The sequence below is a fragment of the Microcaecilia unicolor genome, chromosome 2, assembly GCF_901765095.1.
Source record: "Microcaecilia unicolor chromosome 2, aMicUni1.1, whole genome shotgun sequence".
NCBI classification, from domain to species: domain Eukaryota; kingdom Metazoa; phylum Chordata; class Amphibia; order Gymnophiona; family Siphonopidae; genus Microcaecilia; species Microcaecilia unicolor.
Genome location: NC_044032.1, coordinates 279,618,479 through 279,630,968, shown reverse-complemented (window position 1 = coordinate 279,630,968; position 12,490 = coordinate 279,618,479). Strand labels below are relative to the sequence as shown.

The 12,490-nt window shown below is 47.5% G+C and overlaps 1 protein-coding gene across 3 annotated transcripts in view; it reads right to left on the bottom strand.

The window, feature by feature from the left end:
• The window catches only part of DENND4C (DENN domain containing 4C), a 300,829-nt gene that overhangs the window by 110,089 nt on the left and 178,250 nt on the right, over positions 1-12,490 (bottom strand). For all 3 annotated transcript variants that reach the window (XM_030194208.1, XM_030194207.1, XM_030194209.1), the window contains exon 19: positions 5,375-5,503. In XM_030194208.1, coding sequence (XP_030050068.1) covers positions 5,375-5,503 — 129 coding nt within the window. The remainder of the gene's footprint in view (positions 1-5,374; positions 5,504-12,490) is intronic.

The window sequence follows — 12,490 nt, the reverse complement described above, 5'->3', positions numbered from 1 at the left end:
CCATTAGTCATATAAACTTTTGGAAACTAAGCTTGGTTGATTTACTGATGACACTCTGTAGGACTAGCTGCAAGACTGTGAAACATTTTTCACCTTATTAATTTTGTTTTTAATTCTCATTTACAATTGGCTTTGAAACTTTGCGTTGATGCTCATTGATTTGAAGTGATAATTGTTTTAGAATTCATCCTGGCTGTTAGTTCTAGAGAAAAGCGTGCTTTTTTGATTTTCTCTCTCTAGGTATGTACTACTAGCAACTTAAAACCCTGTTTACAAAAGATGTACATTCACCAATACGATTGTTTTTCACAAGCTTGTTTCACTCTGATGCAAATTGATGAATAATTTTGCCCACCTGCCACATTCTGATTACCACACAAAACCTTTACTGTCCAATACTGCAATTTTTAATATCATTACTTTTATAGATTTTTTAAATGTTTTAAATTGCTCTGCATGGTTCTTACATGATTTGCTTTAAGTATTATTATTTGAATGTCTATTTATAACATTTTTTGTTTTTTTATGTTTATTAATATGCGATTTTAATTTTGTTTTGTCCTACTGCTTTGCCTCTGATGCAGCCTTTTGGCAAAACATGGCCATGTCAGGCGTAAGTATTTAGTTGGTTGAATAAAATCCTTACTATTACTTTATACAATTGTTGGTCTGCTGTTTGTTCTGCTGAGGGAGAAGAACCTCCAGGTGTCAAATCACTGCGACAGAAGAGCACTCTGTAACAGACTCATGTGAGCCCTGGCCCACTGCATAGCCTCCAGTGTAGTGGCTATTGTGCCCAATACCTGCTGGTAATACTGTGCCTGTAGAAACTTTGAACAGAAGAGAGACTGAATATGGGACAATATTTAGAATCCTGGCTAACAGAAGAAAAACCCAGCCTAGACGCACGTCAAAGCAGACCCCCAGATACTCCAGGGTCTGAGCCAAAGTCATATGGCTTTCGGGGCGGTTTTTGATCCAGCCTAAAGATTCTAAAACCTGCATCATTCAAGAAGTGGCCTTTACACTCTCTTGGGTCTTCTTCACCTGAATCTGCCAACTGTCCAGATATAGGTGCAATAGATCACCTTCCTGCAAAGGGCTGCAGCTACCATCACCACCACCTTGGAGGAAGTACAAGGTACTGTTGCCAGACTAAAAGGGAGCACACAGAACTAATAGAGCTAATCCAAAATCGCAAAGCAAAGGAATCTTTGAGAGGCCACATGAATGGGAATATGGAGACAGGCTTCCGTCAGGTCCAGAGGTAAGAAACTCACTGATTTGCACAACTACGATCATGAAATGCAGCAACTCCATCTAAAAAATGGAAACCATGAGAGCCCAATTCACCCCTTTTAGATCCAAGAAAGGGTGAAAAGTTATTTTCTACAAAACAGATGGAGTATCACTCTGAACCTTGCTCAATAAGAGGGACCATACACATGAGGTCCAACAATCATTGCAGGATCTCCCAGATGACCCCCACTTTCCAGCAAACTGACAGAGGGATGTCACAAAGGCTTCCTGCAACAGATGTGTGAACTCCAAGGCATACCCTTTGCGGATGACTTCAAGGACCCACTGGTCTGAGGTAATCTAGGCCCACCTTTAATAGAAGTCAAGCAACTGAGCACCAACTGCTACCATAGAACTAATGGATCTCGACATCTTCATTGGGTTCCACGTCCCACTGGAAGTGATTTGACCAGGGTCTGTACTGCCTTGACAACACCTCCTCCCACTCCCCCCCCCCCTAACAGGACTTTCACCTCTAGAAGAAACGACCAGGCTGGACCTCACTGACTGACTGGTATCAGCAGGAATCCTGAAAATGACCCCTGTCTGAGCTCTTTTGGTCAATCTTCTGGTAAGTGGGAAACTTTAACCTCACTAAGGCCCCTGTATCAGCTTATTCAATTCTTCCCTAAATAAGAGCCTGCCTGTAAAAGGGAATCTGCTGAGCTCTGACTTGAAGACAGCATCCACTGAAAAGCCTCGAAGCCAACATCCAGGCTGCCACACCAAGCACTATGGACTTAGCTGAGGCCCAAAGCAAACCATACAAGGCATCAGCAAGAAACAAGGTTCCCATTTCAAATTTTTGCCACCTCCTAATCCACATGCATCAAATCATCCAATGATCTGTCCAGTACCTTCTCAACCCAGCTAAAACATGCCTGGGCCACCAAGGCCCCACAAATTGCTGCTTGAACCATGAGGGCCAAAACATTGAAACTCTGCTTATGGAGGGACTCTACCTTGTGGTCCTTAGGATCCTTTAATACTGTACTGCCATCCACCAGAACTGTAGCTGTTCTGCTCCCATATTCATGGAGGCAGGGTATATTATGTATATTTAATATGAGTATTATCTATATTCAGTTGCACTATCTGTGTTATAGATAGCACTATATATTAGGACTGCTTTTCCTATAGTTTGCAGTATGCTATGACTGACTCCTTGCGCGCTCCCACTGCAGCTCCTTGTGACTGTGGGCAAGTCACTTAAACCTCCATTGCCCCAGGTACAAAATAAGTACCTGTATATATGTAAACTGCGTTGATTGTAGTTGCAAAATACCACAGAAAGGTGGTATATCAAGTCCCATTTCCCTTTCCTATTGGCTCTTAGTTTTGAGCTAGAGCCAGCCCTCCCTCTCTGTCCCTGAGGGGTGTGTGAGAGCCCAGTTCTTGCTAGCTGTTCTAGGGGCTGATCCCTCCTTAATCTACTATAATTCCATCAAGAGTTTTCACCATTTCCCTACGTCATTCCCCCTTTATTTACCCTGAGTTTCTATCTCTTATTTTCTTTGAGTATTACAGCTTTTCCGGCCATCTCCTTGCCTCTGGGGTGGCTAGATACAGACTCTATATACAGAAGGCAACAATTCTCTTCTAAGCAACTGAACTGTAAGTTTGATTTTCTTTGTTTATTCTATGTACTACAATAAAGAAGATTTGTTTAAGAACTGAGTCTACTGGTAAAGCTGCTACTTGAGGATGGTTTAAACTGGCTGTTTAGCTACACTATACTTGCCTAGAACAGTACAGTGGTCTTCTTAGTAACCTCTGAGACCACCATATCTAACGTAGGACAGCACAACTCCCTATCCTGTTCCAGGATGGGATACAACTGTGCCATGGATCGCACCATCTTGAAAGGAGAGTAGAGAGCCTTCTACTGAACCTGGATGACACTGCTGATATCTTGATACATGAGAAAAGATTTCCGAGTGCCATTCACCAAAGGATCCACCTTCCAAGGCTAAGGCATTGGCTGCTCCTCCTTGAAGCTAAGGGCTGAAGAAACCTCCTCTACTCAGGGATCCTCAGTTCATGGGCCCTCTTGAACCTGACCCTCACCCTGCAGAATTGCTTCTCAGAATAGAATGAGCCATAATCCAGAAATTTCTCCTCCTCCTCTGCTAAGGAGAAGAATGACCCCTTCACCCAACACTGCTAGGGCTAGAGCCTCAGAGCCACTAGTCTTCCTCAAACAGAAAGCCCTGTACATGGCAGGAATTATATCCAGGGGGAGGGGGGACCAACTTCTAGCTTCTGGCACTTCCCCATCCACCCAATCCTCCATTCCTTTCTGGGATAGATTGGCGGGGGATTGGGGGTCCAGTAGATTAACAGGGATTTTATTTATTTGGGGGGGGGGGGGGGCGGGGGTTATGGTAACTGTTGGCTGTTCTGCTCCTGCTGCAGAAGCAGCAGCTAATCTTTCGATGACTACTCAGACTTGATGTTCACATTCCCATGTTGTGCTCAGCTTAAAGTCTTCTACAGCAGTTCTCTGCAACAGGGCAGAAAACAAAATTACTCACCTGTAGCAGCTGTTCTCCAAGGACTGCAGGCAGAATGAGTATTCTCACTGATGGGTGACATTATCCAAAGGAGTCTGGCGCAAAACACAGTCCCCAGTGTCTATTCCGGAAGTGTTTGTAAGCAGCTCACCATGCATGCATTACTGCTGTATGGGACTAGCTCAGTCTGATTCAACAGAATTCAACTCCAAGGAAAGTGGGCAGGACAGTGAGAATACTCACCCTGCTGACCTCTGAGAACATCTGCTACAGGTCAGTAAGTTTGCTTTCTCTGATAAAAAAGAAGAATGTAGTAGTGTTCTCAACGAAGGAAATCCCTAACTACTAGGCTGTCTTAAAAGAAAAGGGGAAATAACTGGGGTCTGCAACAGGCAGGACCCTAATCAAATGAGCAATAGTGAACATTAAGAATTTTCTTGTTTGGATTTGACAGCCTGGAACAGAAACAGATGAGCCTGGGGGGGGGGGGGGGGGGGTGAAGTTGGATTCTAGACCCCAAATTAATTCTGAAGGACTGTCTGACCCAACCAGCTGTTACTACAGGAGTTCTGTTCTGGACAGTAATGAGATATGAATGTGTACTTTGAAATCTACATTGGTATAGCAAATGCCAATAAACTAAACTACTGAGGTGGACCTTAAGTGGGCAACCGATACCAACATGGCTCTGACATTATGAGCCATGATATGATCCTCCACAGTCAGCCCAGCTTGGGCATAAGTAAAGGAGATGCAGTCTGCCAGCCAATTCGAGATAGTGCTTTTACTGATGGCAGCCCCAATCCTGTTTGGGTGAAAAGAAAGAAAAGGTTGGGTGGACTTTCCATGGGGTTTAGTCCACTCCAGATAGAAGGCCAATACTCTCTTGCAGTACACAGTATGCAGTGCATGTTCAATTTGATGGGCATGCAGCTTTGGAAAAAACGTTAACAGAACTGGTTAAGATGGAACTTAGGAACTTACCTTAGGAAGGAACTTAGGACACATGCATAGAACCACTTTGTTAAACTTAATTTAAGGGGGATCAGCTACTAAGGCTTGTAGCTCTCTGACCCTGCGTGCTAAGTGATCACCTCCAAAAACAGGACCTTTCAGGTAAGGTACTTCAGGTGCAGGTATATATATATATATATATATATATATATATATATATCCTGCAGGAGCTGTCTTTATGCTCTGTATATTACAGCAAGTACTGTATTCGCTCAAATAAAAAAATAGGTTTTTTAAAAAATGAAACTGCATATCATTTTATAATTGCAGTTAAAGAACCTTCCACTGAAGACTGCTACTGAAGTTGTCTGACAGGGGCCACCTACCAGGTCACATATTGCCACCAAGAATCTGCTGTATCCTGGCACAGACAAAAAAGGAAGGATGTAGTAATATCCCAGTGGGCTCAGCAAGGGAAAAGCAGGCAGCATCATCCCAGCTGAAGAACAGGACGTAGTGGCAGTTTATACATGAAACAAACCCTTGCTAATTCAGTTCAATGGTATCTAGGGCTGCAAAAGAGGGCCCACTGTACCAGTCATACCTACCTTGTTGTAATAACCATAGGTTATGGCATTAGGTTGTATTCCAGCATTTTTCATTTCAAAGAGAACCTTCAGTGCTAGAAGAGGGTTGCTCCAAAGGCCACACAACTGCATCACAACTCTATAGCAGACCTGAGACAATCAAGAACAACATTAAATATCAGCAACAGGGTAAACCAGGGAAGATTAGTTCACAGACACCAACACCCCCTCTACTGGCCATCTTACTTCTGCTACCTGCTTCACTTTATCTCTAGCAACCACACTACTAACATCAAGGTCAACATTATTTGCAGAGTCTTTGGATCTAAACAGTAGGTGGCCAAGATTTAGAGGAGACCTTGCCTAGAAATCCCTTGAGACATACAATATGGACCATTGGGAGGGCACACTTCACATAAGGGTCAACTACTAATCTGCATTCATAGGGAGGCTGAGTCCAGAGTGCTGCAATAACAGAAGGGGCATGCCAGTCAACACTAGTGTCAATATCACCTCTTAACAACTGTTGCAAGTCTGTACGGCACAGTGGCATAGCCAAGGGTGGGCCCAGGCCCACCAGTAGCAGCACACCTATGATGTGGCTGGCAGGGATCCCCAAGCCCCGCTAGCCAAAAACTCCCAACAACATTCCCTTCTGTGTACCTTTTAAATAGCAGATCTTCGCCAGCAGCAACTAATACACACTGCTCACACTGGCCTCACAGTTTTCCCTCTGATGTACTCCCAGCTACGTGGAAAGCGAAGCTGCATTAGAGGACAGGCTGTGGGGCCAGAATGAGCAGTGTGTATCAGTCGTTGTTGCTGCCAGTGAAGATCTGCTATTTAAAAGGTATGTTGGGGGGGGGGGGGGGGTTGAGAGACCACATGACATGTGGGTGAGGGAAGAACCATGGTGTAGGGGGGGCAGCTTGACTGTTTTGCTGAAACTGGAGTCAGTTTATACTACAGTTAGATTTTGCTGTAAAGGACAATCTATTGTGCTTAGGTAAAAGAAGCTGTAACTTGTAACATGGCAGCCATTAACTTTGCTTTTTCTGTGAAATACATTTTCTCTCCGTCTGTGTCTTTTCTGAAATGTAAGGCTTGCAAGCTGACAGTAGCTCAGAGGAAGCAGCTGTAACCAGATAGCAGAAACCAGCTGGAACTTGTGCAGCTTATCAGTATATTGCCTTATATGGTATATGCAATGCCAAATAACTGTGAATAGACTAGAGACCAGTGTTGGAAATAGAGGGTTGTGTGCAAAGCCAAAGATAAGTTTCGTTTCCTGGGTTTTGTGTAAGATCCTCTGTCTGTAACTGCGCATGACTACTGATAAGAGTGTATAAGAACGAGTGTCAGGTGACGCTCGGGGCACAGTATCCTGAGTCTGAACTTAGTACTGTGTCAGATAGCTAATAAAAGCTGTCATGCCTCTGGAACCATTTGCCTCTTGTCTCCTGTTACATTTCTGGCGACCGCGGCAGGACGACAAAAGGGAAACGGATTATATTCTTCCCCTCCCCCACTGCACGGTTGTGCCAGGGAGGTCAGCTCCCCCCAACGGGTGGAGAGTGGCCACCACTGAGTTCAGTGTCCACCCGGACGGAGGACTGACCGACACTGGCTGGCTGGCAGTGGGGCTGTGAGGTTCCGGCAAGACACCTTTCCTGCGCGACTGCAGGCCACGCCCGAAGACAGCGGACAGGCGAGTATACTCTGGGCAGTAGACCGACCCAGTAAGGGTTGGAGAGGGGCTTGATCAACCCCTTAGTCAGTGTCAGTAGGGACTAGGTCCTGAAACCCACTAGGCTTCGGGAGGGAAACCGGGAGGACAGGTTTCCCGTTGTGTGAAAGAGTGTGACGGGCACATTCTTTCTATTTCTGAACTAAATGTAGATTCTCAGGCTTCTCTGAACTGCAGATTCCATGACCTTGTGTACACAGCTGCATAAGCTGTAGAATGGAATGTGCTTAGATAACGTGCTTGAGAACCAGATAAACTGTTCAGCAGCTGAGGAGTGCAGGTTTTTTTTGTTGTCTCAGGCTGCTATAGAGTAAAAGCAGTCCGGGGTTTGGGACCCACTCATAAGACCACAGCCGGTGGTGTGAGTGGGCTTGAGGAAATAATTACTCCGTGTGCACATTAACAGAGTGATATGACCCTTTTGATGGGAACTTAACTGTTGCATCATGTTAGAAGTTATTATAAGATACTAGGAAAAAATGCCCGTTTCTGAGTGCAATGAAACGGACGCTAGCAAGGGGCCCCCTCCCTCGGAGCTACTTGCGTTACTTGTTCGGGGTTCGCGTTCGCCTCGCATTTCGGCCCTCGAGTGTTATAGCTCCGCCCTTGACGTCATGACGTTTTGACGCGTTGCCTTTTATATAGAGAGATAAGATTTTGTTTCTCTGGAACAGGAGAACTATGTATTCTACAGCAGACGGTACAAGCTTTGTATATGCAGCACCAGGATTTCGTTGCTGGGGATAATGTTGTTTATTTTTTCTTGAATCTGGTTGTTAAAAAGGGTATGACAATTCATGCTTTTCTTTAAGTCTTATGGGTATAGTATTACGGAGATTAGATATAAAGCCTCCCTTCAGGAATGCAGCCTTGATTTTCATCCAGCTGTTTTTGTCACGCTATGTTAACTTTCAACTTTGTGATTTACTGAAAGGTGCATGACGGCATTTTCTGAGGATAAGGGGGGAAAAAAAAAAGAGAAATAAATAGGAATTATTTAGCTGAGTTTTTGGATTGTGTAGTTATTACAAATTTTATATACCTTGTATACCAGGATTTTGTGCTATCCCAGTGCCCTTCTAGGCAACTGCCTGGGTGGCCTCACTTTGTTTCTCTTTTATTACATTAGATTTAACATTTGTATTCTTATAGCTCCATGCTGCACTTGGGTTCAAAGCACATTGCATCTGTTGTAATTTACTGTGAGGTTTATGGTATCGTGTTCATTTACTGACCATAGTCCCTAAAGAATGTAAAGAAAACCACAGAAGGTATCCCACACCCCAAAAGCTAAAAAGCGAATGCTACATACCTGTAGAAAGTATTACCGAGGACAGCAGGCTGATTGTTCTCACTGATGGGTGACGTCCACGGCAGCCCCTCCAATCGGAACACTTTCTAGCAAAGTCCTTTGCTAGTCCTCGCGTGCCGATGCGCACCGCGCATGCGCGGCCGTCTTCCCGCCCGAAACCGGCTCGTGCCGGCCAGTCTCATATGTAGCAAGACAAAGAGAAGGGAAGACACAACTCCAAAAGGGGAGGCGGGCGGGTTTGTGAGAACAATCAGCCTGCTGTCCTCGGAGAATACCTTCTACAGGTATGTAGCATTCGCTTTCTCCGAGGACAAGCAGGCTGCTTGTTCTCACTGATGGGGTATCCCTAGCCCCCAGGCTCACTCAAAACAACAACCATGGTCAATTGGGCCTCGCAACGGCGAGGACATAACTGAGATTGACCTAAAAAAATTTACCAACTAACTGAGAGTGCAGCCTGGAACAGAACAAACATGGGCCTAGGAGGGTGGAGTTGGATTCTAAACCCCGAACAGATTCTGAAGCACTGACTGCCCGAACCGACTGTCGCGTCGGGTATCCTGCTGCAGGCAGTAATGAGATGTGAATGTGTGGACAGATGACCACGTCGCAGCTTTGCAAATCTCTTCAATAGTGGCTGACTTCAAGTGGGCTACCGACGCTGCCATGGCTCTAACATTATGAGCCGTGACATGACCCTCAAGAGCCAGCCCAGCCTGGGCGTAAGTGAAGGAAATGCAATCTGCTAGCCAATTGGATATGGTGCGTTTCCCCACAGCCACTCCCCTCCTGTTGGGATCAAAAGAAACAAACAATTGGGCGGACTGTCTGTTGGGCTGTGTCCGCTCCAGATAGAAGGCCAATGCTCTCTTGCAGTCCAATGTGTGCAGCTGACGTTCAGCAGGGCAGGAATGAGGACGGGGAAAGAATGCTGGCAAGACAATTGACTGGTTCAGATGGAACTCCGACACAACCTTTGGCAAGAACTTAGGGTGAGTGCGGAGGACTACTCTGTTATGATGAAATTTGGTGTAAGGGGCCTGGGCTACCAGGGCCTGAAGCTCACTGACTCTACGAGCTGAAGTAACCGCCACCAAGAAAATGACCTTCCAGGTCAAGTACTTCAGATGGCAGGAGTTCAGTGGCTCAAAAGGAGGTTTCATCAGCTGGGTGAGAACGACATTGAGATCCCATGACACTGTAGGAGGCTTGACAGGGGGCTTTGACAAAAGCAAACCTCTCATGAAGCGAACAACTAAAGGCTGTCCTGAGATCGGCTTACCTTCCACACGGCAATGGTATGCACTGATCGCACTAAGGTGAACCCTAACAGAGTTGGTCTTGAGACCAGACTCAGACAAGTGCAGAAGGTATTCAAGCAGGGTCTGTGTAGGACAAGAGCGAGGATCTAGGGCCTTGCTGTCACACCAGACGGCAAACCTCCTCCATAGAAAGAAGTAACTCCTCTTAGTGGAATCTTTCCTGGAAGCAAGCAAGATGCGGGAGACACCCTCTGACAGACCCAAAGAGGCAAAGTCTACGCTCTCAACATCCAGGCCGTGAGAGCCAGGGACCGGAGGCTGGGATGCAGAAGTGCCCCTTCGTCCTGTGTGATGAGGGTCGGAAAACACGCCAATCTCCACGGTTCTTCGGAGGACAACTCCAGAAGAAGAGGGAACCAGATCTGACGCGGTCAAAAAGGAGCAATCAGAATCATGGTGCCTCGATCTTGCTTGAGTTTCAACAAAGTCTTCCCCACCAGAGGTATGGGAGAATAAGCATACAGCAGACCCTCCCCCCAGTCCAGGAGGAAGGCATCCGATGCCAGTCTGCCGTGGGCCTGAAGCCTGGAACAGAACTGAGGGACTTTGTGGTTGGCTCGAGATGCAAAGAGATCTACCAAGGGGGTGCCCCACACCTGGAAGATCTGTCGCACTACACGGGAATTGAGCGACCACTCGTGAGGTTGCATAATCCTGCTCAACCTGTCGGCCAGACTGTTGTTTACGCCTGCCAGATATGTGGCTTGGAGCACCATGCCGTGACGGCGAGCCCAGAGCCACATGCTGACGGCTTCCTGACACAGGGGGCGAGATCCGGTGCCCCCCTGCTTGTTGATGTAATACATGGCAACCTGGTTGTCTGTCTGAATTTGGATAATTTGGTGGGACAGCCGATCTCTGAAAGCCTTCAGAGTGTTCCAGACCGCTCGTAACTCCAGAAGATTGATCTGCAGATCGCGTTCCTGGAGGGACCAGCTTCCTTGGGTGTGGAGCCCATCGACATGAGCTCCCCACCCCAGGAGAGACGCATCCGTGGTCAGCACTTTTTGTGGCTGAGGAATTTGGAAAGGACGTCCCAGAGTCAAATTGGACCAAATGGTCCACCAATACAGGGATTTGAGAAAACTCGTGGACAGGTGGATCACGTCTTCTAGAACCCCAGTAGCCTGAAACCACTGGGAAGCTAGGGTCCATTGGGCAGATCTCATGTGAAGGCGGGCCATGGGAGTCACATGAACTGTGGAGGCCATGTGGCCCAGCAATCTCAACATCTGCCGAGCTGTGATCTGCTGGGACGCTCGCACCCGCGAGACGAGGGACAACAAGTTGTTGGCTCTCGTCTCTGGGAGATAGGCGCGAGCCGTCCGAGAGTTCAGCAGAGCTCCTATGAATTCGAGGTTCTGCACTGGGAGAAGGTGGGACTTTGGATAATTTATCACAAACCCCAGTAGCTCCAGGAGGCGAATAGTCATCTGCATGGACTGCAGGGCTCCTTCCTCGGATGTGTTCTTCACCAGCCAATCGTCGAGATATGGGAACACGTGTACCCCCAGTCTGCGAAGTGCCGCTGCTACTACAGCCAAGCACTTCGTTAACACTCTGGGCGCAGAGGCGAGCCCAAAGGGTAGCACACAGTACTGGAAGTGACGTGTGCCCAGCTGAAATCGCAGATACTGTCTGTGAGCTGGCAGTATCGGGATGTGTGTGTAGGCATCCTTCAAGTCCAGAGAGCATAGCCAATCGTTTTCCTGAATCATGGGGAGAAGGGTGCCCAGGGAAAGCATCCTGAACTTTTCTTTGACCAGATATTTGTTCAGGGCCCTTAGGTCTAGGATGGGACGCATCCCCCCTGTTTTCTTTTCTACAAGGAAGTACCTGGAATAGAATCCCAGCCCTTCTTGCCCAGATGGCACGGGCTCGACCGCATTGGCGCTGAGAAGGGCGGAGAGTTCCTCTGCAAGTACCTGCTTGTGCTGGAAGCTGTACGACTGAGCTCCCGGTGGACAATTTGGAGGTTTTGAGGCCAAATTGAGGGTGTATCCTTGCCGGACTATTTGGAGAACCCACTGATCGGAGGTTATGAGAGGCCACCCCTTTGGTGAAAAGCTTTCAACCTCCCTCCGACTGGCAGGTCGCCCGGCACTGACACTTGGATGTCGGCTATGCTCTGCTGGAGCCAGTCAAAAGCCTGTCCCTTGCTTTTGCTGTGGAGCCGAGGGGCCTTGCTGAGTCGCATGCTGCTGACGAGAGTGAGCGCGCTGGGGCTTAGCCTGGGCCGCAGGCTGTCGAGAAGGAGGATTGTACCTACGCTTGCCAGAAGAGTAGGGAACAGTCTTCCTTCCCCCAAAAAAATCTTCTACCTGTAGAGGTAGAGGCTGAAGGCTGCCGGCGGGAGAACTTGTCGAAAGCGGTGTCCCGCTGGTGGAGCTGCTCTACCACCTGCTCGACTTTCTCTCCAAAAATATTATCCGCACGGCAAGGCGAGTCCGCAATCCGCTGCTGGATTCTATTCTCCAGGTCGGAGGCACGCAGCCATGAGAGTCTGCGCATCACCACACCTTGAGCAGCGGCCCTGGACGCAACATCAAAGGTGTCATACACCCCTCTGGCCAGGAATTTTCTGCACGCCTTCAGCTGCCTGACCACCTCCTGAAATGGCTTGGCTTGCTCAGGGGGGGAGCTTGTCCACCAAACCCGCCAACTGCCGCACATTGTTCCGCATGTGTATGCTCGTGTAGAGCTGGTAGGACTGAATTTTGGCCACGAGCATAGAAGAATGGTAGGCCTTCCTCCCA